General features: G+C 43.9%; 1 protein-coding gene and 1 long non-coding RNA gene across 4 annotated transcripts in view; one reads left to right on the plus strand and one right to left on the minus strand.

Moving 5' to 3' along the window:
* Positions 1-24,560, plus strand: part of SV2C (synaptic vesicle glycoprotein 2C) — a 221,156-nt gene extending 196,596 nt beyond the window's left edge. Inside the window, exons 10-13 of the mRNA XM_070796864.1 lie at positions 67-200; positions 1,708-1,911; positions 2,420-2,579; positions 16,647-24,560. Coding sequence (XP_070652965.1) covers positions 67-200; positions 1,708-1,911; positions 2,420-2,579; positions 16,647-16,830 — 682 coding nt within the window. The 3' untranslated portion in view covers positions 16,831-24,560. The remainder of the gene's footprint in view (positions 1-66; positions 201-1,707; positions 1,912-2,419; positions 2,580-16,646) is intronic.
* On the minus strand, positions 11,961-16,947 carry LOC109564449 (uncharacterized). Of its 3 annotated transcripts, XR_011568714.1 has the most exons (4): positions 16,933-16,947; positions 15,026-15,251; positions 13,633-13,729; positions 11,982-12,247 (listed from the first exon to the last, which is right to left on the minus strand). It is a non-coding gene; the product is annotated as an uncharacterized lncRNA (long non-coding RNA). The 3 variants fall into 3 exon arrangements; XR_002181496.2 differs by lacking the exon at positions 16,933-16,947 and having other exon boundaries at positions 11,961-12,247; positions 15,026-16,638; XR_011568715.1 differs by lacking the exon at positions 16,933-16,947 and having other exon boundaries at positions 11,961-12,247; positions 13,633-13,726; positions 15,026-16,637.
* Positions 24,561-25,058: the final 498 nt, after the last annotated feature.

A 25,058-nucleotide genomic window follows, 5' to 3' on the forward strand; every position in this document is an offset into this window, starting at 1 on the left:
TTTGACTTAACTTTGTACCCTGATAGACACAATCATTGACATGAATTTTTTGTGTGTGTTGGACAGATTTGCAGGGATCAGGTTCAAATCCATAACTTTCGAAAATTCAGTTTTTAAGTCCTGCACCTTTGAGGATGTGACTTCAGTCAACACCTACTTCAAGAACTGCACATTTATTGAAACCGTTTTTAACAAAACAGGTAGGTGTGCCACTTAACCCTGCCTGGGTCCTCTTCACAGCCCTGGCTCTTGGCAGAGACGTGATACCTATTTGGTGATAGGTGTGGGCAGACGCTTATGGGGGAAGTGAATGTTAAAGTATAAATGAACAAACTCCCTCCATCAGGTTGGATCAAAGCTGAGCTTGTAGTGACTGTTTTTGTCGTATTTAATGCAGATGGAACAGGCTGAGCTCAAAGTTGGCAAAAAATAATAATAATAATAATCCTGTGGTGAATAATTTTTAAAGCAGAGAATTAACCTGTAGTCATTTGACAGTCTTGATTTCAAACTCTGCTGTTAGCTTAAGTGAGCTGGCCTGAACTACAGTCTACAGAGATGGACAGTACATGCTCAGTCACATACAGTCTTTTAATTCAATCCACTTAATGGAGTCTAGGAAACATCCCAGGGAAAAAGTTGAGGGAAGCAAACATTGACTGAACACTGACTATATGCTGGTTCCTACCTCAGGTTATTAGACACTCACTGTCCTGTTTAATTTTCACGATAGCTGAAGCTTCAAAAACTGCAGTAATTTGGCCACAGTTGTTCAGCTGGTCACAGCTGACATATGAGCCCAGGCTCGTCTGATCGCACAGCCCTGCTCTATCACCCCACACATTGGTCGCTCTGTCCCATGAGGTCAAAATAATGGCCCAACACCAGCAGAAGGACCAGCGCCACTTTGTTACCAGCCCTGGCTTCTTGATGCTCAGACAGGAGCCACCTCTGCCTAGCTCCAAGTGAGGATGGGGTCAGGGTTCTTAGGATTTGTTTAAACAGTGGTCCCTCACTGTCTTCCAACCCATTCAACCTCAGGAGACCAGCTTTTTAGGCCGATTTTGATCAGCGAGGATAACTGTTTTGATCCTCGTTACCTTTCAGCAGAACCCACCATCATCTGCAACGCCTTTTGGCTAGATCCAAGTTCAGGACAAAAATCAGCAGTGAATGCTGGTGACTGTCCAATGAGACCAACTCTGGTTCCTCCGTGGGTTCTTTCATTTAAACCTTCACTTGCAAATTCAGCCTCAAGGACCCAAGGGAAGTCCTTTTTCTTCTCACTGCCTCAGAGCCCTATAAAATGGCAGTAGTAAGGCTGATTCATGCACATTTTAGAACAAATTATTTTTGTAATTGTAGTGTAAAAGCTATTAGTACTCTAATGATGGTCCTTACGTAACATGATAATTAGAACAAAGTAACAACATAAAGGAGTCAGCAAGCAGTATAATTAGCAATGACCAACCATAAGAAATCAGAATAATTGGACTTAATTTATTCCTTTATGCAATAAAGGGATTCCTTCCTTCAGCTGCATTGGGACCCTGTAACCCAGGGTACTTGACTAGACCCTGTGCCTTGGCCAGCTCTGAAACCCTCAGGGAGCTTCCAATACCATGGTTTTTTTCTGAATTCTTGGCAAGCTTGCTCATATGGGTGTGCCAGCCTGATGCACTGAACTGTCTTTCTTTGTGTCCGCAGATTTTGAGCCATATAAATTCATTAACTGCAGATTTCAAAACAGCACATTTTTGTACAACAAGACAGGATGCCAGTTTACCTTTGATGATGACTATAGTGCCTACTGGATTTATTTTGTCAACTTCCTGGGGACACTGGCAGTGTTGCCAGGGAACATCGTGTCTGCTCTCCTGATGGACAGAATTGGGCGCTTAACGATGCTAGGTATGTGCTTGGCTTCGTGTAAAACAGAGGAGCTGCCCTTGCGATCTAGAGGGAGCCTGTCTCCTGCTACCCTCCCCACCCCCCTAGGATTTGCATCCCACAGAAATGAGGAGAAATTTCCTAAGACCTTTCATTAAGACTAAATTTTAGTAAAAAAAAAAAAATATATATATATATATATATATATATATATATGTCTAATTACATCTCATTTGAACCACTTCTGTGAGTTAACAGACTGAAAAACTAATTATGTGTGACTAATGTCTATTCTTCTACTTAGGTAGCTGAGTAATTGGTGATGTGTGTTTCATGCTTGCTGTGTTCAGAAGGTAGTTGAGAGGTAAAGCTTATATACAGATAAATGTACCGGTAGCTGAGCTTTTTGAACCCAGAGTGCAGTTTCCTCTTGGGATTCAGTTTTGCTGTGAGATCTCAGAGAACCAGGGGTCCTTGCTCTACTGAGATAACAGGAAACACCCCCACCTTTTGTCTGCTACGTTGGCAGGTGGCTCTATGGTGCTTTCGGGGATCAGTTGTTTCTTCCTGTGGTTTGGCACCAGCGAATCCATGATGATAGGCATGCTGTGTCTGTACAACGGGCTGACCATCTCGGCATGGAACTCTCTTGATGTGGTCACCGTGGAGCTGTACCCTACAGATCGGAGGTATGTTGAAATGGGCCTCCAGCGAGAGGTGCTCTGAGCCCCATGGGACCACTGAAAATCAGCCAAACTGTCATTTCCTCCCCAAAGCGAAATTCCAAAGAAAAAAAATCTGGCTTATGAAGTTGTAGGTTCTATTCATGTCTTTCATTTATTCTTCATTTTTTAATAAGGCCAAACATGATTTCTTCTTCATTGACTATTACACTCAGTACCATAAAAATGTTATTACTTTGAAAACAGTTTGTAGATTAGTTTCACAATTTGAAAACATTCCTGGGGATTCATGATGATTGCTGAGAAGGGAAAGTCATGAATTCAGTGCTAAATATTACGTTGGAATAGTTACAATGGAAATTGTTCCCAGATCTTTACAGCTTTATTTTATTTACAGCTAGATATTTTTATAGCAATATATGTATTATATAGTTAACTATATGTAATATGTGTATTATATAGTTAAACATATATTCAGTATTAGCATTAATATATATACTAAATATTATAGTTACATTTAACTATAATGTGGTATGGGAAAATCAGGTTTGCCTAGGAACTGTGAAGGCTTTTGAGTATACATGAGTATTTAATTTATTAGACATTAATAACACATTGAAGTAACACTTTGAGTATTTGTTTTATTTTTATTTATTTTGGCTGTGCTGGGTCTTTGTTGCTGCACAGGCTTTTCTCTAGTTAGGGGGTTGGGGGCGCTCTCCAGTTACAGGCAGTGAGGGCAGCTAGAGAGTGCAGTGCACGGGCTGCTCATTGCGGAGGCTTCTCTTGCTGGGGAACATGGGCTGGAGGGCTCGCAGGCTTCAGCACTGCAGCACGTGGGTTTCGTAGCCACAGTTCCCGGGCTCTCAAGCACAGGCTCAACACTGGCGGCACCTGGGCTTGGTAGCTTTGATGCTCGTGGGATCTTCCCAGATCAGGGATTGAAGCCATGTCTCCTGCATCGGTAGGTGGATTGGTTACCACTGAGCCACCAAGGAAGCTCTGAAGTTTTTTTTTTAAACCTGATTGTGTTTTTGAGGTATAGTTGATGTTAAATATAAAAGTTTCAGATGTACAACATAGTGACTCACAACTTTTAAAGGCTATATCCATTTATAGTTGTTAGAAGATATTGGCTATATTCCATGTGTTATGCAATAGGTCCTTGCAGCTGGTTTATTTTATACATCTACTCATATATTTTAAAAAGAACATGTTGGGGAATATAGTAGCTAGCAGGAGTTACTCGGGCAATGAAGCCAGTGAAGAGAGTTAACCATGACCATGACTTAGCTTGCTGGCTATGAGGAAGATACAGTGAAGCAGGGAGGGATCAGCTGCAAGAGCCTCTGTGGACCCCTCATTGGTCCTGAGAAGGTCTTTACCTCATGTTTGCAAATGCCTAGATGAGCTCTGCATTAAGGCAACACGGAGAGGTCTCCAGAACACACCTCTTGACCTTGCTGGTCTGTTGAAGGGAAGCCCAACACATTTCCAGTGACCACAAAAAGATCACCATTAGAATAAAATTACGCGTCTGTTCCCAAAATGGAGACATGAAGACTCTGCACTTCATATCATAAAAAGGACAAAACAGGAGGGCCTTGGGGTGGAGCTTCAGCAGCCGATTCATTAGAAGAATAGGAGCCCCGTTTTGCCGTTTGCCACACGTGAAGACAAATGGCCTTTGCCTTTTATTTTGTGCCTGCTCTGTCACCATGGAGCCCTGTCTGCTAGAGCATGGAGTCAGGATTCTCTGGACTTTGAAGTGGAGGAGGGTTTTTCCTAGGACAGTGTAGAGACATTTGGGATATCAATTTTCACTGATCCTGAGTCCCTTCTTTTATTTATTGGCCACAGTGGGGTACATTTGCTGCACGCCCAGACTTTCTAACTTATATTTCTTCTTCATGAATTTCTATTACCAAGCTTACAGGAACCCTATATGTTCTCCTGTATCCACCTCCCTGCAGACCATTGGGAACTCTGATGGACTTCTCCTTATCAGATATTCTAATTAATAACCTCCTGTTGATAACTTAGGCTCTGAAAGGGACCATGCAACCCATGTCCAGCATCTCCTTCCTTCTTTAAACCAACAGTAGTTCTCTTTTGTGGTCAAGCTCCTGGGATGGATGTCATGGATCTTGGACGAGGGTGCTGCCAAGGCAAGATCAAGACTCTGCAGTTTTATTTCATGCTCATTCTGTAAACTGGGCCCAGGTGTGGATTAAACTAGACATTTAAACTAAGCCCCTCCTCATTAAAGCAAAGTTATTTCATAGACTGCAACCTTTTAATTTTGCATTATAAAAGTTTGATACTATTTTAGATGAAATCAGCCCCCTATCCCTCTGCTATAGAATGGAAGGATAAAGGGTGAGTACTCTCCTGTGGCAAGAACCTGGCTTAAAAACAAAACACCATGAACTGGGCAGGTCATCCATGAGAAACATGGACCTGCTGTGTTTCTGTCTTCACAAAGGTTAAACATCAAGCAAGATAAAGATAGAAATTGCTCTGTGTATTAGTTCAGGATCTCTGAGAAGCAGCAGACAAAATGGGATTAAACATGCACAGATTTTGTTAAAGGAAATGCAAGTTATGAGAGAAAACAGGGAGAGAGGTGTAGTCTGGCCACAATGCAAGCCTGAGCCCATGAAAGAGTGAAGAAGGAAGACCAGTTGGGTGGAAGTGTTCCAGGCCACCAGTGAGCAGTCTCAGGAAGGCTTGGCATTGCTGTGCTAAAAGCCAGCTTCAGAGGGGTCCTGCTTGTCCTGGGGGCACCAGCCTGCCATAGTATTCCTCTTACATTCCGTTACTGGAGCAGTGAAACCTGGAAATGCATTTTCAGAGCATGGCAACTGGACCAGGACTCAGAAATTGGCAAAGTGCATCCTCACTTTGACCATGCTGCTGCTAGCAAATATTCTCTACCACTTAATTTGATGTTGCAAGATAATATACAGGAAGTCACTTTCTTAAATGATGGAGAGATAACTTATCTGCCAGAGCTGCATTGCCAGCACCATAATGAGTTAGCTGGCACGACCTACGCTGTTTCAGGCTAAAACCTTCTCTTCTATCTCTGCTGCGGTCCTCTGGGTCTCATGGGAGGGCTCCACTGAACTGTGGCTCAGCTGTTAGAGGTAAACCCCAAGTGTTTTGTGTGTGGTACCCTCTGGCTTCCTCTCCCTGTGGAAGGAGACTAGAATACATCCCAACAAACACTTCTGGTTAGAGGCTATAATTGTTTCATACCAGAACTTTAGCACTGTCAGCTCCTCGCCCAGTTTCTAGAATCTGTCCTTAATCATCAGAAAAGAACACTCTGACTAAAAAGTAGCCTCATGAGCCATTTAATAGCCAACTCCTATCAGAATCCCAGGGCAAATGATTCTATTCAGGGAACATAACTTAGGATATAATCTAAGTGCTATGGAAGTTGTAACACTTGAAAGCCACACTTGTCACCCACAGTACGGACTTGGTCTGTGATGTTATACCTCTGACTCTTAGTAGGGGTTACATTTGCATTGACTGTGAAAGCACCGTTCATCTCTATAGAGCTTACCACTGGATCTGCAGGGCATTTCAGGACCTACTCTGAAGAGGTGCTCTGTCTCTTCACTTCATATGATAGAAATTAGTAATTCCTCACCTTCCCTTCCCTGCTGTGCATCAAGAGACAGAGTCTCTGTGTCAGGGTTACATCTCCAGGGGCCAGATGTTTGCTTTGCTCCTCCTCATCTTGCTTTGCTCTCTTGTGTTCTTGTATTATTAGTTTTGTCTTTTATGCGTGTGTGCATGCTACGTCACTTAAGTTGTGTCTGATTCTTTGCAACCCTATGAACTGTAGTCTGCCAGGCTCCTCTGTCTATGGGATTTCCCAGGCAAGAATGCTGGAGTGGGTTGCCTTGCCTTTATCCAGGGCATCTTCCTGACCCAGGGATCGAACCCACATCTCCTGTGGCTCCTGCATTGCAGACGGATTCTTTACTGCTGAGCCACCCGGGAAACCCTTTGTCTTTTATAAGCTACTCTAAACTGTTTCATAAAGAGGCAGGAAATGTTGAAATTAAAATTTTGTGTACTTATTGAGCAGCACCTTTTCTGTGCCAGAGAAAATAAAGCTGAGCAGTCACTGCAAACACTTTTTTAAAGGAAAAGTTGGGCTTTTTTTTTTTTTTCCCTCCATGCTCAATACTTACTCTTGGCCACCAAATATGGAGCTATTTTTTCCCCAATACCAAGTAATTCTTTAATTCCCAGTAGACACCAATTGGATGTTCTAAAATGTAACTCAGTTCTGATATCATCTACCATGGAGATCAGATCAGATCAGATCAGCTGCTCAGTCGTGTCCGACTCTTTGCGACCCCATGAATCGCAGCACGCCAGGCCTCCCTGTCCATCACCAACTCCCGGAGTTCACTCATGGAGAAGGGAATGGCAACCCACTCCAGTATGATTGCCTGGAGAATTCCATGGACAGAGGAGCTTGGTGGGCTACAGTCCATGGGGTCGCAAAGAATCTGACATGACTGAGTGACAAGCGTGTGTGCGAGTACGTGCGCACATGCACACATACGCACGTACACACGCGCGCGTGCACGGACACACACACACACACACACACACACACCTGGAGATAGCATCAGATTCCACAAGTGAAAGACTCGATTCCCGCAAGAGTGCCTTCACTTCAGACCCCAAACACAAGTCAGATTATCACCTGTACATCTGACCAACTGGCTGCACAGTGGAGTTCTCACGACCCCTCCTCAGCTTTGATAACTTGGCAGAACGGTTCACAGAACTCAAGGAAACATGTCCTCGCATTTACTGATTTATTATAAGAGATTCCCGCTCAGGAGCAGCCAGACAGAAGAGATGCACACATTGGGCAAGGCGTGAACAGCAGGGGGAGCACGGCGCTTTGTGCCCCATCCAGGCCCACCCCTTCCCAGTGCTTCTGTGCTCTCGCCAACCGGGAAGCCCATCAAATCTTGTTGTTCAAGAGATTTTATAGAGCTTCATCTCCAGCCCTGTGTCCTCAACTCTCTAAACAACCTCTAATCCCTTGCTCTTTTCTGGTAATGATGCCAAAATTCAGCCTTTGTACACCGGTGCCTTATCAAATCTCCAAGACAGTTTTGGGTGAAGTAGAAAAGAATGAGTTTATTGCTTTGCCAGACAAAGAGGGACACACAGGCTCTTACCCTCGAAAACTGTCCCAACCCCAGGAGATTTGGTGAGGAGTTATTATAGCAAGTTATTATAGTTTAAGGGCAGGGCTGCTGATTAGATTAGAGTGTGTGATTAGGGCCTACACTCCTTTATTCTATTTTTAACACCAAAAACATTTGTATTGGGGTATAGCCCTTAACAATGTTGGGATAGTTTCAGGTGAATAGTGAAGGGACTCAGCCATATATACACATGTGTCTATTCTCTGGTCTCAGGTAATCTAATGAGTTCTGGCCTCAGGTGGTCTTCTTGAAGAGCTTCTCTGGGTTCTTTAATCTGGAATGAAGAATGCTGACATCTTCCATTTGTTGGGGGTTTTAGTTGTCTGTGCTCAGTCTGTCCTACTCTTTGTGACCCCATGGACTGTAGCCCACCAGGCTCCTCTGTCCATGGAATTTTCTGGGCAAGAATACTGGAGTGGGTTGCCATGTCCTGCTCCAAAGGACCTTCCTGACCCAGGGATCCAACCCTAGTCTCTTGCATCTCATGCGTTGGTAGGTGGGTTCTTTACCACTGCATACCCAGAAAGCCTTAAAGATATGTCTGTGTGTATCCCTTGAGGTAGAATCAGGACCTGCCCCAGGTCCTGATTTTATTGTTTCTTGGCTCCTCCCTTGTCTCAGCGTCCCTTCCCTTCCCTGATTAGCAATAGTTCGAATCTGCCCCTGGGACTCAAGGAGACCTCATGGAGGCTGGAGTCTATTCCCTACAAACAAGGAATGGGGGACACGGAGAGGCCTTAGTGCTCAGAAGCCCCACAGGGTCCTGCTAAGTTTCAATTACATATCACCATAACAGATATAATAGTAATGGAAATATTTGGTGAGCATTACCAAAATGTGACGCAGAGACAAGAAGTGAGCAAATACTGCTGGGAAAATGATGCTGATAGACTTTCTAGACCCAGAGTTGCCACAAATGGTCAATTTGTTAAAAAATACAGTATCTTTCAAGTATAATAAAATGATGTACAGTAAAATGAGCTATGTCTGTGCATAGGGTAAGGTCCAGAAGACTCCTGAGTACAGGAGCTTACGTCATCCTAGAGTTTGGGGTGCACTGCCCTGCCAGCATGTGGATGCGTTCACCAGTCTGAAGCTCTCTAGATTTATGAAGAGTTCATTATGTGAGCATGATTGATTAAATCATTGGCCACTTGTAATTGAACTCAATCTTCAGCCTCTGTCCCCTCCCTAAGGTGGGGCAGGATAGGCTGAAAGTTCCAGGCCTCTCATCATATGGTTAGTTTTTATAGAGACCAACCCCATCTTGAAGCAAACTAGGAAGCCCTCAAATTAAAACAATGGTAATATATAATTTTCTTTTATTATGCAGAAAATCCAAGGTTTTAAAGACTGATAAAAAAAAACTCATGTTAACTGGAAGGGGTGATGGTAAAATTACTGCTTAGAGACTGTTGTGGGAATTCTAAAAACAGGTGCAACATTTTTGGAGGGGAGAATCTAGCAACCTAACTGTTTCTCCCTATAGGTAAAGTGCTTCTTCTGGCTGCTTTCAAAATTTTTTTCTTTGTCTTGGTGTAGATTTCTTTGGGTTATCACATTTGGGATTCCTTCAGCTTCTTGGATCTGTAGATTTGTGTCTCTTGCCAAATTTGTGAACCATTATTTCAAATTTCAGCCATCATTTATTTGAATACTTTCTCTTCTCCTCCTTGGACTCCAGTGACATAAGTATTAGATCTCTTGTTATGGTCCTACAGGTTGCTGATGCCCTTTTTTTAAGTCTATTTTCTGTTTTTCAAATTAGATTTCTATCATTCTACCTTCAATTTACTGATTCTTTCACTTCTCTCCTTCATTCTGCTGTTGAGCCTGAACACTAATATTTTTATTTTGGTTATTGTATTTTCATTTATAAAATTTCAATTTGGTTCTTCTTTATGTCTTCTATTTCTTTCCTGAGACTTTATATCTTTTCTATTTTTTGATGATGTGCTCTATATTTCAAGTGTGTTCAAGAGTTTCAAGCATGTTCATAATACCCAAGGATTGAACCCGGGTCTCCTGCATTACTGGCAGATTCTTTACCATCTGAGCCATTAGGGAAGCCCTCATAATTGCCTACTGAAGCCTTACTATCATGATGGCTTTAAAATCTTCATCAGATAATGTTAACATTTCCGTCATCTCAATGTTGACATCTCTTTATTGTCACTTTCTATTTGAGATCTTCCTGGTTATTCAGATGACAAGTAGTATTCAATTGAAAGCAGTCATTCTGATCTTATTAAGCCTTTAGTTTTGGTTGGCTTCCCCAAACACCTCTCTTGGAGGAGAAGGGATGCCACCCATTACTGCCTGGAAGTAGATGTCCAGGTTCCCATTCAACCTCCATTGACACCCAAGAAAGGGTATCCTCATTCCTGCTGCACAGGGGTGGGAGTCCAGGCTCCCCTCATGATTATTGATACTGTGGAGGGAAAGAAGAGACAAGCTCATTACTGGCCAGGAGGGATGAAAATCCTAGCTTCCTGCTTAGCCTTCCCCCACACCACCCCAGTGGTGATGTTGAGGCCCCTCATTACAGGCCCATGAGGGTGGAAGTCCAGATGCTCCACTCGACCTTTGTTGGTGTGGCTGGCAGTTGAGTTACAATTTTTTTCTGGTATTTGGTTGGAGAAGAGAGGTTATCATCTAAATATTTTCTGTCTTGCTAGGATGCCTCTATCCTGGCCCTTTGGGTAGAGAGAGCAGGCTTTGGTTCGGGTGTTACTTAAATCTGTACCTGTTGGTATTTCCTTTTGCCAGCTTCTTAAGTTCCAAGTCTCAGATCTATGAAGCAAAAAGAAAATGCAGGAACTCACCATTACCCAGCTCTGTAGCAGCTCTGCCATTTTTCTTTATTTTCCAGAGTCGTCTTAGGTTTATTTTATAACATTGAGGACTTTTAGCTATGTTTAATAGGAAGAATAAGAAAAATATGTGTATCCATCTCAGTATGAATTTTAATATTGTTAATTTATTTACTCAATAACTTTTTTGGGAGTGTCTGTGTTACAACCCAGATGTATGACTGTCTGCTGTGGCTCTCAGCACCCATAAACCTGGTCTGTGACCTCCCATTAGGTCTGGGTGGGGCTCTGGGAATCAGTTTCTAAGAAGCTTACCTGGTATTTGGGGGTGTACAGACGTGTCCATCAACTGTGGCCTTAAATGAACTCCAGGTTGCCTCCCAGGGCTCATTTTCATTCTGTCATTATTTACCCCAGCCCAGGGACTCACTTCCTAGCTGAGGTTTATCAGATAAATGATAAGACACAAAGGCTTCCATTATGAACTGTCTGTGAATATATTTGCATTTAAACAGGAACAAGCAATAATACAATCCTTGGTGGTTGTAGGCTGGGAGGGAGATGGAGGCCCACTTTGGGCCCAGGGATTCCTTCAAGCTCACAGCTGCAGCAAAGTCCTCCACTTGTTTGTAAGGAAGGCCCTGCTTGCTGTGATACGGGATGCCCCCTTCTAAGTTAAGGAGGGCACATACACACACCACACACCTACACTTACTGCTTAGATGAGACAAATTTTCTCTTCCTTTGAAAACTAGAAAGCAGTTGAATTCAGTCTTTCCAGATTTAAGAATGTGAAACTTGGTTTTTTTTCTTCCGCAAAAGCAAGGTGATAGTCTGGCATCAATACACAAACATGGACCAACTAATGTCCATTAAAATGTGCATTTGGGATTGGTAGATACAGGTGCGTTAGTTGCTGCTCAGTTGTGTCCAACTCGACGCGACCCCATGGACTGCAGCCCACCAGGCTCCTCTGTCTGTGGAATTCTCCAGGCAAAAATACTGCAATGGGTTGCCATTCCCTCCTTCAGGGGATCTTCCCAACCCAGGGATTGAACCGAGGTCTCCTGCACTGCAGGCAGATTTTTTACTGTCTGAGCCACTAGAGAGGCCCAGTAGATGCAGACTACTATAAATAAAATAAACAACAAAGTCCTGCTGCATCACACAGGGAGTTATACTCAGTATCCTGCAGTAAACCATAATGGAAAAGAATATGTGTGTGTGTGTGTGTGTGTGTATACACATATGCACGTGCATATATATAAAACTGAATCACTTTGCTGTACACCAAAAACTAACACAACATTGTAAATTAACTTTCAGTTTTTTTTTTAATGCCCATTACAGAAATATACTTCCAGTGTATTGTGAAGATATCAGAAAATTCCTTAGTTCATTTCACAAGCATCCTTTGCATCCTTGTGCCAGTCCTGAAAGAAGTTGTGATGAGTCAATGTAAAGGCTCCACAGCCCCACCCTAGAGATGTAGCCAGGACCTAAATAAGGCTAGACCCCAAAGGGAGAGCCCTGAGGTTTAGGAGGGGAGCAGGAAGGAGGCCAGTCCAGCAGGGAGAGCTTTCACTGCTGTCCAGTGTCCAGGTAATTGCTGGAAGGAAAGGAAATGATGCAGGTTAGATGAGAAACTGATTACCTCTAGTGAAAATGAGCTGTGCAAAGCAGTGTAAAGTAAGACAGCAGGTGCAGGGAGAGGGCAGGAGAAGAGGTCGTGCAAAGCCTTTGGAGTGGCCTCCCCTGAGGACCATGGTGTGCCTCGTTGTCCTCAGTCTCCCCACGCCGCATCATGAACGTGTTCTCTTGGCTGTGTTGTACTGTGTGATATTTCCTACTGAACACATCCAAACAAAGAAGATCCTGTATGTAAAGGGGGCTTCCCAGGTGGCGCTAGCGGTAAAGAACCCGCCTGCTGATGCAGGAGACATAAGAGATGTGGGTTCGATCCCTGGAGAAGGAAGTGGAAACCCACTCCAGTACACTTGCCTAGAGAATCCCATGGACAGAGGAGCCCGACAGGCTACAGTCCATAGGGTTGCAAAGAGTCGGACATGACTGAAGTGACTTACCACGCACGATATATGTAAAGGTGTTCATTGCAATCTTGTTTATGTTCCCCCAAGTTTGGAAAGCTCTGTTATCCAGTGTTATGGTTACAGAAATAATGGTTCTGTGCTATATCATTTCATTTTAATCAAAACACAAATAACCTGAGACAAGCAGCTTTATGACTGATTGGGGGAAAGCAGAAAAGGAAACCTGTAGAAATCCTGTGATTTGCAAAAATATGGATATGATTGGATACTAAAGGGAATTCAGAAACAAAAAACATTTGTTGGAGAGGTGGAGTGGATGTTTTTCTTTTGAAGGTTCCATTAGTACATAACAGTAAATCGAAACCAATTCAAAAGTGCAGATATTTCTGGAAGAATTGCAGTCACGTCCGACTCAGTTTTATTTGGCAAGCAAAGGAAAATACATCGAGGCGTGAGGGTGGGCCTACCCAAAAGAGGCAAAGAGTAGAGAAGCCCCTGGCTCAGTTTTGGCTCCTCTTTTTATATGTTTTTTCTCCTCCCCCGAGCCTGTCCTGTGTAAACTGGGCTAGCCAGGAGGGCTCTTTGTCACCTGAGGTTCTCACTCTGGTCCTCAGACCTTCCTTTGTTCTATTTTCGTGTGCTTTTCCCTTTCTTTGTCTTTTAGCCACCACTATTTTAGACACCTGTTCCTTATTCTAACTACGTAACACCAGCCTCCAAGGACTTGAGCACAAGGTAACTTGTGCTTGGGGTGTTTGTGGAAGTTCATGGCTTCCTTTAAATAAGAACAAGGAAACAAATGAACTAATGAAAAGCTTCTTTACTTATACACGGATAATCCCAAGGGAGAGCCACTTTGAGAATGATTTTTCTAATACAACTGTGTCTGCTGTGTGTAGAAAATCACACCCTCCAGCTTCAAGTATTTGAAGAAATAACTTACCTGTTATTTCACACAGTCATGTTTTCTGGAGTGCCAACACTAAGGAGGCTGTGTGCTTTGTAGCCACACCAGATTGTCATCCAAACAACTGCCTCTGCTTGATAAATGGAAGCAGAGATTCTTAGGAGATAAGAATTTGACCGTCTTATTTAGAGGCTTCAGATACCAGATGCTCCTGACACGTCTCTCTCAGTGCTGCTCTGAGGTCTCAGGAAGTCATCTATTCCTCTGTTATAGTTTCAGTAATAAAAGGAGATAGCTGCCTGTATTTTATACCCTGTTCTGAGTTGTGCCAGTGTTTGATAGCTTGGCAAAATGCGGTTATTTTAGCCCCAGTACAAATTCTCCCTGGCTCACTCTGCAGTTTTAGCATCAAGAGACTTCTTCATATAGACTGTTTCCCATTCACTAATCAGTAACACACACCCCGGCCATTTTCCTCAGAACAATACAGCTTATCTCACTACCTTAAGATGCATTGGGTAATTTATACTCCTAGAATCTAGAAACTAACATGCAGTTTAAAAAAAAAAAAGTGGAAGAAGCTAGTCTGAAAAGGCTGCATACTATATAATTTGAGTTATATGACATTCTGGAAAAGACAAAACTATGGAGATAGTAAAAGGATGAGAGGTTGCCAGGATTTCTGGGGCGTTGAAACTGTTGTCCTGCATGATGCTGCAGTTGTGGATACGTGTCATTATACATTTGTCAAAGCCCATAAAACACACAACACAGTGAGCTCTAATGTAAACTATGGACTTTAATTCATAATAATATATTAATTTTGCCTCATCAGTTGTAACACGGGGCTTCCAAGGTGGCTCAGTGGTGAAGAATCCACCTGCCGATGCAGGAGACACAGGTTCGATCCCTGGTTTGGGAAGATCCCCTGGAGGAGGGCATGCAACCCAACCCAGTGTTCTTGCCTAGAAAATCCCATGGACAGAGGAGCCTGGTGGACCATAGTCCATGGGGTCATGTGGAATCGGACACAACTGAGCAACTGAGCATGCATGCACTCATGAATTATAAAAAATTAACCACACTAAGATGTTCACAATAGGGGTGCAAGGCAAGGGATGATATGGAAATTCTCTTTTTTTTTTTTTCGCTCAGTTTTTGGAGGCCTAAAACTGCTCAAAAAAATCTTTTAATTAAAAAAAAAAAGGCAGTTTGGCCTCATGGCATCTCCATGGAGCTAGGGGAAGCCGAAGATGATGGTGTCATTCTACTTACGTGTTCTGTGGTACCCAACATGTAACCTTCAAGCAATTTCATTTGAAAATAGTTATCAGTACATTAAATCTCCTCTCTGGTGGTTGCTGCTATTGCTAGTCTCTTTCTTTAAAAACAAACCAAAAAGAAAAAGAAGAATACATAATGAGCTTACCCTCTTCTCGAGAAGTTCCTGTTTTCCTCCATCAGAGATTCTGTTACACCCCTTCCAAGTTCCAAACAGTTGGCAACTTTGCGATGCTGCAGAGGCCGCTTACTTGACGCTCTAGGTGTTTTGGCCAGAAAACAAAGGTAGCGCTTGCTGCCCATTGTAGGTCTGTTCTAACCAGCAAAATGAAGGGCTTGGTTCCTTCAGCACAAGAGAGGTGCCCTTCCCCTTCCTGTGGTGTGGGAAGGGGGATGGCTGTATAATCCCTGTAGTAAATACCTACACGTTGTAGAAAGTATCCCTTGGAATAGCATAAGTCATGATAAGTAGTTGTCCTGACTAGCCAAAGGAAAACCTACCCTTAACAAATTTACAAATCAATCAAAGAAAGACGTGTACTAAGTACTGCATTTTACAGCATATAAAATACATCTCTCTCTAGAGGGGAAAAAATGTATCCAGCAGTTACCCTGCATTCAGTGTGCCTTTATTAGACATGTGTACCCAGTGACAGGCTAAAAAACAGTGAGCTGGCATAAAGGCAGAGGAAATCCGTATTATCTCATGATGTCAGCAGTATCGGTACTCTCATGAACAAGATGAAATTTCTTGCCTAGAAGACCATAGTAAAATTATATTCAACACCCATAAAGATAGTAAAAGTTTTCTTTTCTGAAGAATCTCTTAAGAAATGGGATACGTCTTATTTATATACCACCTGCATATATTATATGTCAGCAGAATTAAGCAAGGTTTTCTATGGGCCTTCAATCTGATTTTCCTCTGTCTTGGGCTTGATTATCCACCCAGAACTCTGACGAGGGTGCAAGAAATGTGTCCCTAGCTCATTTGAGGCCCCCTAGCTCATTTGAGGCCACCAAGCTCAGGGATGAGTTTCTGCTTGCTACCAAAAACATTTGGGATGAAGTCATAATAGTTCACCTCCATGGTATGAGAAAAATGAATGCAACCCAGTCATCCTGGATTTTCTCTGAAAGTTCCTATGTTCTATAATTATTTAAAACATCATAAATGAACTAAACTAAGAGGAAGTAGGGAGTAGAAAGTAAAATTTAAAGACATATATGGTCATACATTTTAATTTAGTTCTGGAAGAGAGAAGAAACTTTTCTGACTCTCTGACCATTCTCTTTCTGTTCACTAATAAGCTCATGGGTCGAATAAGAATCAGTCAAGGTGGCAAGAAAGTCAAAAGAGGGCTGAAGGACTGATACCAGCAGCTGGGGTTCTCTGCTTCCAGATGTGCTGATAGATAGCTGATTACTTGTTCTAAGGTCATGCAGGGCTTCCCTGGTGGCTCAGTAGTAAATAATCCACCTGCCAAGGCTGGAGACGTGGGTTGCAGCCCTGGGCCAGGAAGATCCCCTGGAGAAGGAAATGGCAACCCACTCCGGCATTCTTGTCTGGGAAATCCCACAGACAGAGGAGCCTGGCAGGCTACAGTCCATGGGTTACAAAGAGTCAGACACGACTGAGCGACTAAATAAGGATATACAGAATAGTCTACGTGAAGATCACTGAAAATTCTTATAGGAGACATTTGTGTCTAAAGTTGGACTCTTGGAAGACACTTTCTCAGCCTTGTTCATGTCTCTGTCCTTTGCAGGGCAACAGGCTTTGGCTTCTTGAACGCACTGTGCAAAGCAGCGGCCGTCCTGGGAAACTTGATATTTGGCTCCCTGGTCAGCATCACCAAAGCTATCCCCATCCTGCTGGCCTCCACCGTGCTGGTGTGTGGAGGACTCGTGGGGCTGCGCCTGCCTGACACACGAACCCAGGTCCTGATGTAATGGAAAAAAGCCATCCATCCTGTACTTCCTTCTCTTGCCCTGGGTCAACTCCCCTTACTGACTCAAGGCTCCAGAAGGGTGGTCAAATACCAGAACACTAACCTGCTGTGACGACAATGTAGATGCATACCGTCTCATCCCTTCAGTGTGATTTTGCAGGGTCTGGGTTTTTTTTTTTTTTTTCATGCATTGTTGTCTTTCCTAACTGCGATGCTACTGCCTTCCAGAAATCAGAATTTTTTAAGTGTGTTGTGAGTCGAGCCTTCCTGAGATCCTCCTCAGTGTAAGGTTCAGAAGCTAAGAAGAGGACTGGACTGCTGTAAGAAACAATCCTGCTCCTAATTCAGCATTCACAGGAAAGATAAATCGGCGTATTAGTGCATCTGTGCTGAGGGAAGAGATTCTTTTTTTTTTTTTTTTGCAGTGATATTTCCTGTTTACTTAGAAAAGGACACCCAGCAATTCTTGCTGTTACAGCAGGGCCTTTCAAAAGAAAAAAAAAGCCCTGCGGCACCAAACTGAACTGGGTGGAGCTCTTTCAGGCTTGACAATTAAGATGACTCTGCTGACAGGAAAAATAGAGGCTCTGCAGTTAGCAACAAAGATCTGTGAGTGACATGAGCAAGATTTCTGCCAGGAAGCCTGACGAAATTCTGAAAAATACGAGGAAAAGGGCCGTTAGTCATGTCTGTGATTGTGGCACGTGGTTCAGAATGTCAGATGAACAGAACTGAGATCTTCAGCCTGCCTTCACCCCCACCCTGCTCCCACCCACGGCTGCCATCCATCTTGCCAGATAACACAATTAATGGGAAAAAGCCACTTTCTAACTGGGTCTGCCCACCTGATTCCGTCATTCACGCAAACTCTCTCTCCAGATTGTTAGCCATCTAAGTTGTTGTAAAGTGAAAATGAGTTAGAAATTCAGACCTAAAGCCATTTGTAAATGCCAAATGATACCTCGAGGGGACCAGTGTCTTGGGGCCAGTATCCCTGGGGAAGTGACATTGGACTTTCTAGCAGTGCCCCTGGCTGGAGCCGGTCAGTGTGTTCCTAGCCGCTGCCTCTGTGTGAAATCGCAGCCCGCTGAGCTCCATGGAGCCCTTGGGCAGACAAGGGTTGCATCTCCTGGGAGCTTTTGGCTGCTCACTTTACCTCTGGAATCCTCCTGGCCTGCAAGAGAGAGGTTAGCAGGACATGCCCACAGGCTGTCAGCTATGTGACCTTCTCACCCCTTGGGCCGCCCCTCCTCCATGCTGGCCCTTTTTACTCATCTTCTTTGAAATCTGAAACCTCCAAGTCAACTTGCAGTGATGACCAGCAGCCAGGAATAAATCCCATATTAAAACAATATTCCTTTTTTAAATTCCCTGTGTCTTGTTAGAGGGTTATCCTTGTTACTTATTATAGGCATTTCCAACAGGTCATGGCCCTGGGCCTCCAGGAAGGGAGAGCCTTTGTTTCCAAGAGTCAAGACACTCAAAGTTGTCTTCACCCCAGAGGGCACTCCGCCTCTCTCTCCCCTTCCTCCTGATCCTCCTAGAGCTCCAGACTGCAGAGTTCAGACTGTGAAAAGCTGCTTTCATTAACATAAGCCATTAATCGACTCTCCCTTGAAGTAATTCAGGCCTATATGGGGCAGCAGCCTGGTGTGGGGGGGCTCACAGGAAGAGGGCAACTCCCTGGGGATGCAGGCTCCGGGCCAGAATATCAGGAAAACTCAAACCCCAAACTACAAAGGCGTCTGGAAGAAGGCAAACCGGTAAAGACTAGACGGGATCTAGTAGAACAATATCAACAAATCTATTAGAATGCTGTCAATGGAAAGAAGCAGAACTCTCACCTCTGCCTTCTGGAATATTGTTGGAAAACAAAGACAAGTCAGACAACCCATGAACATATCCTGGATGTTCTTCATTATGTACTCTTCTCCCCACCTACCCCTTGGCTTATCTTTTTCAAAGAGACATATCTGGGGACCTGAGCAGATTTTTTAGTTGAATGTCACCTGTGCAGTGATAACTGCTCAAGTGACAAGTGTATCTCCACCAACCCATTCAAAAGAGAAATAGAAACATGCATGGATGCTGCTATCTCTAGATCTTCTGCCACAGTCAACTTTGCTTACTGTACTGTCTTTACTTTTAGAAATGTCTCGGATGTCTGTGATCGTTTTAAATGCATCAAATATGCAGAGCACAGTTTACATAGAATTTTATCTGAATGCTTGATGGATCAGAATAGGATTAACCAGCAGAACCACACCAGATGAGACCTGCCTGCATGCATCCCCTTTGGAATGACCTTTCTTGACCTTCTTGTCACTTAAATCCAAACCTCCCAGGTGGCCCAAGAGGGATCTCTTCTAATCTCCTGGACGGTCTGTGGTCACAAACCTTCTTGGTCACCACCTTCCCTGCAGTTTTCCCTGCCTCCTTCACATTGTTCCCCACCCACACTGGCATTTTCAATGAGAGAGCTCAGGTTCTTCCCCAGCTATGTGGTGTGGCCTGTCTGGCTTGTTGTGGGGTGAGCAGGATTAAGATAGAGCCGTGCGATTAGACGGAAACTCTCAATTCTATCCAGTGCAGCAGGCTGCTGGCACTCGGACGCGCAGCCAGCATCTCATTTCATCTGCAATAGAAAGAAAATGAGAGTACATGTGTAAATGGAAGCCTGGGAAACAGTCCCGCTGGCTCCTAGATCTCTAACTCCTTTTCTATCTAAAATTTCCTCACGTGCTTTGAATCAATCCAGAATGTTCCCAAATCCTGTTGTTATCACTGGTCCTCTCAGTAGGAAATAAACCCAGCTGTTCCACTCTGTAAGTCCTGAACCACATTATACCCCCAGTAATAGGTTTTACCCTCCTCTCATTTAATCTCACTGCCTTGGAAGCCAAACCCAGCAGCCAGGGATTATTTTACACCCTAAGGACTAACCCTGGGAGATAAGACAGATGGGTCCTAGCCCAAACTCTCCCACTAACCAACAGGGAGACCCAGATCTCGCTGAGGAGGATGTGAGTCATTGAGCGTCTCTGATCCTCAGTTGCCCCATCTGTGGAGCAAAGGATTGGGACTAATTTGCTGCTGGGACTAGTCCAAGACTCTAGAAGACCCTCACAAAAATAGGTTCATCTTACTGTCTACCTTCTTCTGATGCTAAACTCATCTTTACAAGCACCAAACAGGTTGAATTTAGAAACTGAAAAAAATAGGCAAGCTTGCAAGAGCTCAGGAAGTTGTTTGGGAAGGCCCTGTGGGACAGGTGAGATGGTTCCCGTGTTGTTTGTGCTGCAGCTTCTTAGAATCCCAAGTGTCATCTCCATTCACTGTTGGTTTGATGGTTCCCAGTGTCTGCCTAGGAAAGGGCCCCGCCCTGCGGGACGCAGACATTAGAAGCCTCGCTCGTTGGTCCTTTGAGAAAGGATGCCCCCCAAAGCTCTCCTGGCTCTACTCCATTGCATTGATGAAACATGGTCTTACGTGATTTTACCTGAGCTGTCAGATGCACCTTCATTTACAAATCTCTTGAATCTAAGTTCAGGTTTGCACTAAGTTATGTCACTGCTCTTCTGGATGTCTTGGGATATCAAGCGAGAGGTGGGGAAAGAAATGTAGTGACAGAAAGGAGAGTCCAAGATACTGAGAAGGTTCTAATGAGGAGACTAGGGCAGAATCAAGATTTCCCAAGGCCTGGGGTCGTTTCTAAAGCATTCCATGGAAATAGCTTCTGACTCCCTCTGCCAATCAAAACAGAATATGATATTCTCCAATTTTTTTTTCTGTCTCATATCCAAATAGCCTTTACCTATTTATCTTCAGTAAAACGCCTCACTTGTTCATGTATTCAAGGTTCTCAAGCCAGAAATGCCTGGATTTGGCCTTCACCTGGTGTCATGGAAAGGCAATCAGTTGACTGTTAAGGGCATGTTGCCTGGATATTTGCATTTCCATTAACTCCCATATCACTCTGTACTTAGTCCAGGTACCAAACCTACAGAAATACCAGTCAACTTGGCACAGCAAAAATAAGCCTACACAGTAGGGCGCTCTGAAACAGACTGTACATTTCTTATAGTTTTTGTTTCTGCAAGTGTGTTTTGAGTAAAGCTTCTTTCCCAACCTGTAATGTAGACAAAGTTGTCAGTAGCTTCTTGATTCGTTGTGTGTCCCTTGCTTGTTTCAGGTGTGGAGTGACAGTTCTCCGTGTGATGTTCTTTTGCTCTAAATACTGACTGCTCTTCCTATCCACGGTGTCTTACCAACCAGACACAGCCGTTTCCAGGACTGATTTTCATCTCTCTCCAACAAGACCTCCTCAATCCAGTTTAGGAATCCCAGGATTTGAGTGGCAAGGATACAGTTCATGGGCCTGGTTTCAGGTTATTAGCACTGATGGAGGAAGGGCCTGGGCAGAACTTTCACGATCACTTGTCATCTCATGAATAAATATTTATTAACTTGCATGTGCTATTAAATAGGTTGAGGCCCTGCATTGTATGCAGGTAGTTAATCCTTTGCAGGACTTAAATAATGACAGGGAAACAGGGAGAATGAAAGAGAAAACATCTGTATTGGTGGGGAGGGTGAATGTCTTATATTGATTTCCATTACCTGTTGATACCCCCTCCCCATAAACACAAAATGTAATTTTTCCAAATTTAAAAGAAGTAATAGCCTACTGTGGGCAGTGCAGAAACTACTCAGAAATTGGCACTATCTTTGACAATTGCCTGGCCTTTGTTGGAGGAACTACTGATTAGTACCTACTTGGAAAATGAGGAAAGTGGAGCCATACATGTGCTATTTCTTTAAATATCCTGGCAAGAAGCTGTGTGTTAAAGGAAAAGAATCAGCAGCAAAGATGGCCCCATCTGTATAGAGGTGTTGGTCTGTAAACTTCTAGTTTCTTCTGGGGCCTTCTTTTTCATGGCCTAAACTCCTGGCGGTGCTGGGGAGTCTGTTGAGAGCACAGAGTCAGCAAATCCCCCAGCTGCTGCCAGTCCCGCCTCGGCTTTCCAGGGTGTTTCCCTTCTGATGCTGAAGACTTGTGATGAAGTCAGCTGTCTGCAGATCCCCTAGAGCAGCTTTCCTCATCTTTACTTTCAGCAGATAAGCCACTCAGAAAACAAGTTCTGACAGTCGGTGGCGGGCGATGTTCAGACTTCAGTTTAAGGCCAGCACATGGTGTTGCAAAGTGTCTGGAAGTTGCAAATGGCCTTTGGGGGCTGGGGCCCGAGGTGCAAGCAGAGAAGGTGGTTTTCAGCCACCCGCCTCCTTCCCCTCCCAGAGTCTCCACTTCCTTTTGTCCCACTGACTTTCTCCTCCTTCCCTCCTCTAGACAGGAAGCACTCACTTCCTTTCTCCCTTCTCTTCTCCACCTACTCTTGCCTCCTCTTGACTCTCGTGGCATAGAAATCGAGGCTGAGCTTGACCGGGGCCCTTAGGACTAAGGAATGTGATGCTGTGCTGGCTGGAGAGGCCCTGGGAAGGGCAGTGGGTGTCAGCGGGTGTGAGCTCTTGACCATTGGCTTTGACAAGCTCCCCATGCTGGGCAAGATTTCCAGCTGCTTCCCAGCTCCTGCACACGATGTGCTGGGCACCACTGGCATGAGATCTGAGCGAGGTCCATCTGAGCAAGGTCCGTCTCTGAAGCAGAAGTCTTAGAGCTCAAAGCTTGACTCCTTAAAAGCAAGAAGGCTTGCAGTGAGGTGCCTGGAATTCATAGACCCGGAGGAGCTAGACACACTCTCAAACTTGGTGCAGAAGGCTGGGTGCCTTCCACACAAGTGGGGGTGGGGGTGGTATTTATTTATTTATTGACATACCTTGAGACATGTAGGATCTTAGTTCAGCAACCAAGGATCAAAACCATGCCCCCTGCATTGCAAGGGCTGAGTCTTAACCACTGGACTGCCAGGGAAGTCCTGAATTTAAGTGCTGAAGCTGCAGAGGGTGCCTGCTCTCTGCCTACCCTACCATGTCTATGCTGGCTTCATGTCCAGAACTGGAAGGAGGAGAAAGCAGACCCTGGCCCTCTGCTCAGACTCTCACAGGGCTTCACAGCAGCTAGCGGCCCACCCTGGAAGTTGGGGTGCAGAGTCCTAAGCAGATTTCAGGTGCCTGGAGAATGACTGACAGCCACTCACAGGGGCCAGGTCATCAAAAGCCAGGGAGGGGCTGAAGCAGCTGCAAACCAGTTCCTCAGAGCTGATCATTTCAGGAATTTTGTGAGCCAGTTGAGAAACAGTCATTTTTTAAAAAAAATTTTAGTTAGAGGATAATTACTTAACAATATTGTGATGGTTGCTGCCATACATCAACGTGAATCAGCCATAGGTGCACACATGTCCCCTCCCTCCCACCCCACCTCTCTAGGCTGTCAACAGAACACTGGCTTTGGTTCCCTGCGTCATACATCAAACTCCCACTGGCTATCAGTTTTATCTATGGTAATGTATATGTTTCAATGCTCTTCTCTCAAATCATCCCACCCTCTCCTTCCCCCACTGTATCCAAAAGTCTGTTCTATATGTCTGAGAAACAGCCATTATTAAACATTAACACTTGTGAACTTACAGTCATTATATTTTCAAGCAAAGGTAAAAAATATTCAGAACTCATCACTTCCTAATTATTTTCTTCCATTTTAGTGTTATCTATGCCCTTGACATAACCGACGGCTACTGTGTCTGTGTGATAGAAATACCATGTGATGCTGGGTTCCTTAGCATCCCTTCCCAACTGCAGGTCCCATGATTTCACCTTTGTAACTTGAAATCGGCCATGGTGGGAGTACTTACACCACAAATATTGATAGATGCTACAAATCAGACTCCTCCCACCAGACAGTGGTCTGCATACCGCTACCTAAAGCCCTGACTAGTACGTGGCCACCCACTCCATTGACCTGGACCACACCAAATTGAGTCCCCTGGGTTTGCAGGTCAGCATTGCCCATCAACCCAAGCGAAGGAAAAACTCAGCAAGTTCAATCTCATGTCGATATGCAAAGGTTACTTTCTGCATTTGTGTTGATTTAGAATAATACCCGCATTGCAGAGAATCCACCACTCCTTTAAGTATTGTTCCTTCCAGGGCAATGTACAACAAATTGGCTATTTATGCTGTGCAAGCAGGAATAAATTTGTTTGAAGTTACAAAGCATCTCCCCTCTCGCACCCAAGTAGGTGTTGAAGAATTACAACTCCTTCCTTGCCTTTGACATTCAACAGGCCTGACTAGATAGAACTGGACAGCTTGGCTTAATCTCATTTCCTCTGCTATTGTTATACATTTATTGTACTGAATCTATATCCTAAATCCAAAGAAAAAAGAAATGTTCTTTCCTGATATGTGTTTCATACTATCCAAAATGTGGTTATGTATCCTTGTCTTGATCCACACTGAACAGACCATACATCCTTTATTAATGTCAACATCCTGTAAATAAAGTCCTCGAAGAGCTTTTTATTTTGGGTGGATCTCCATTTCAGACATGTAAAACCCAACAATTCACTCTCCTTTGCAATGAGATCTTGGCAGTGGTCCTCTTCTTGGTTTTGGCGTTGGGCGTTTTGTTATGTCTTGTTTCTCGTCTGTTTTTATGCTATGTGAGCCTTCCTGCTATGAATGTTCCCTTTACCCCCAAGTGTACTGTATACATGTGCTGCATGTGGGAACCCCAATAAATTCTGTTTCAGGTTTTTGGAGTTTTCCTCTTAAGTACAGCTGGTCCTCTTGTGAACTCATCTTTCTGGTATGCTCCTCTGTGTCTGATTCCCGTATTGCCAAAATGTTTGACCAAGTGTGTTTTGACAAATGCCCAAGACAGCCATGTGTGACCTTGTGTGAGTGAGGGCATGCTCCATCGGGTGACTCGTGTACAGCGTAAGTCTATCAGCTGTGGACGTGTGTATACATTTATGTGCCAGACAACCAACATTCATGTAACAGCTGCAAAGATATTTAATGGACATCAGATCAATAAAAGAGCATTTTTTGCTCCATTATATTCAAATAAAGATTGCCGTGTGACTGACTTCCCCTTGCAAATGTGAACTGACCCTTACAAAAATAAGTACTTTTTAAAATGTCTTGAGCATAAAGAAAAACTGTTTGCTTTGATTCAGGCTTATTTGAATTGTTTCTGTGGGTTGGTATCATGGGTACTGATGTATTGTTTGATTTCACAGGAATACATTCTAATTGTTAGCCAGGGCC

The sequence above is a fragment of the Bos indicus genome, chromosome 10 (assembly GCF_029378745.1).
Source record: "Bos indicus isolate NIAB-ARS_2022 breed Sahiwal x Tharparkar chromosome 10, NIAB-ARS_B.indTharparkar_mat_pri_1.0, whole genome shotgun sequence".
Classification (NCBI taxonomy): domain Eukaryota; kingdom Metazoa; phylum Chordata; class Mammalia; order Artiodactyla; family Bovidae; genus Bos; species Bos indicus.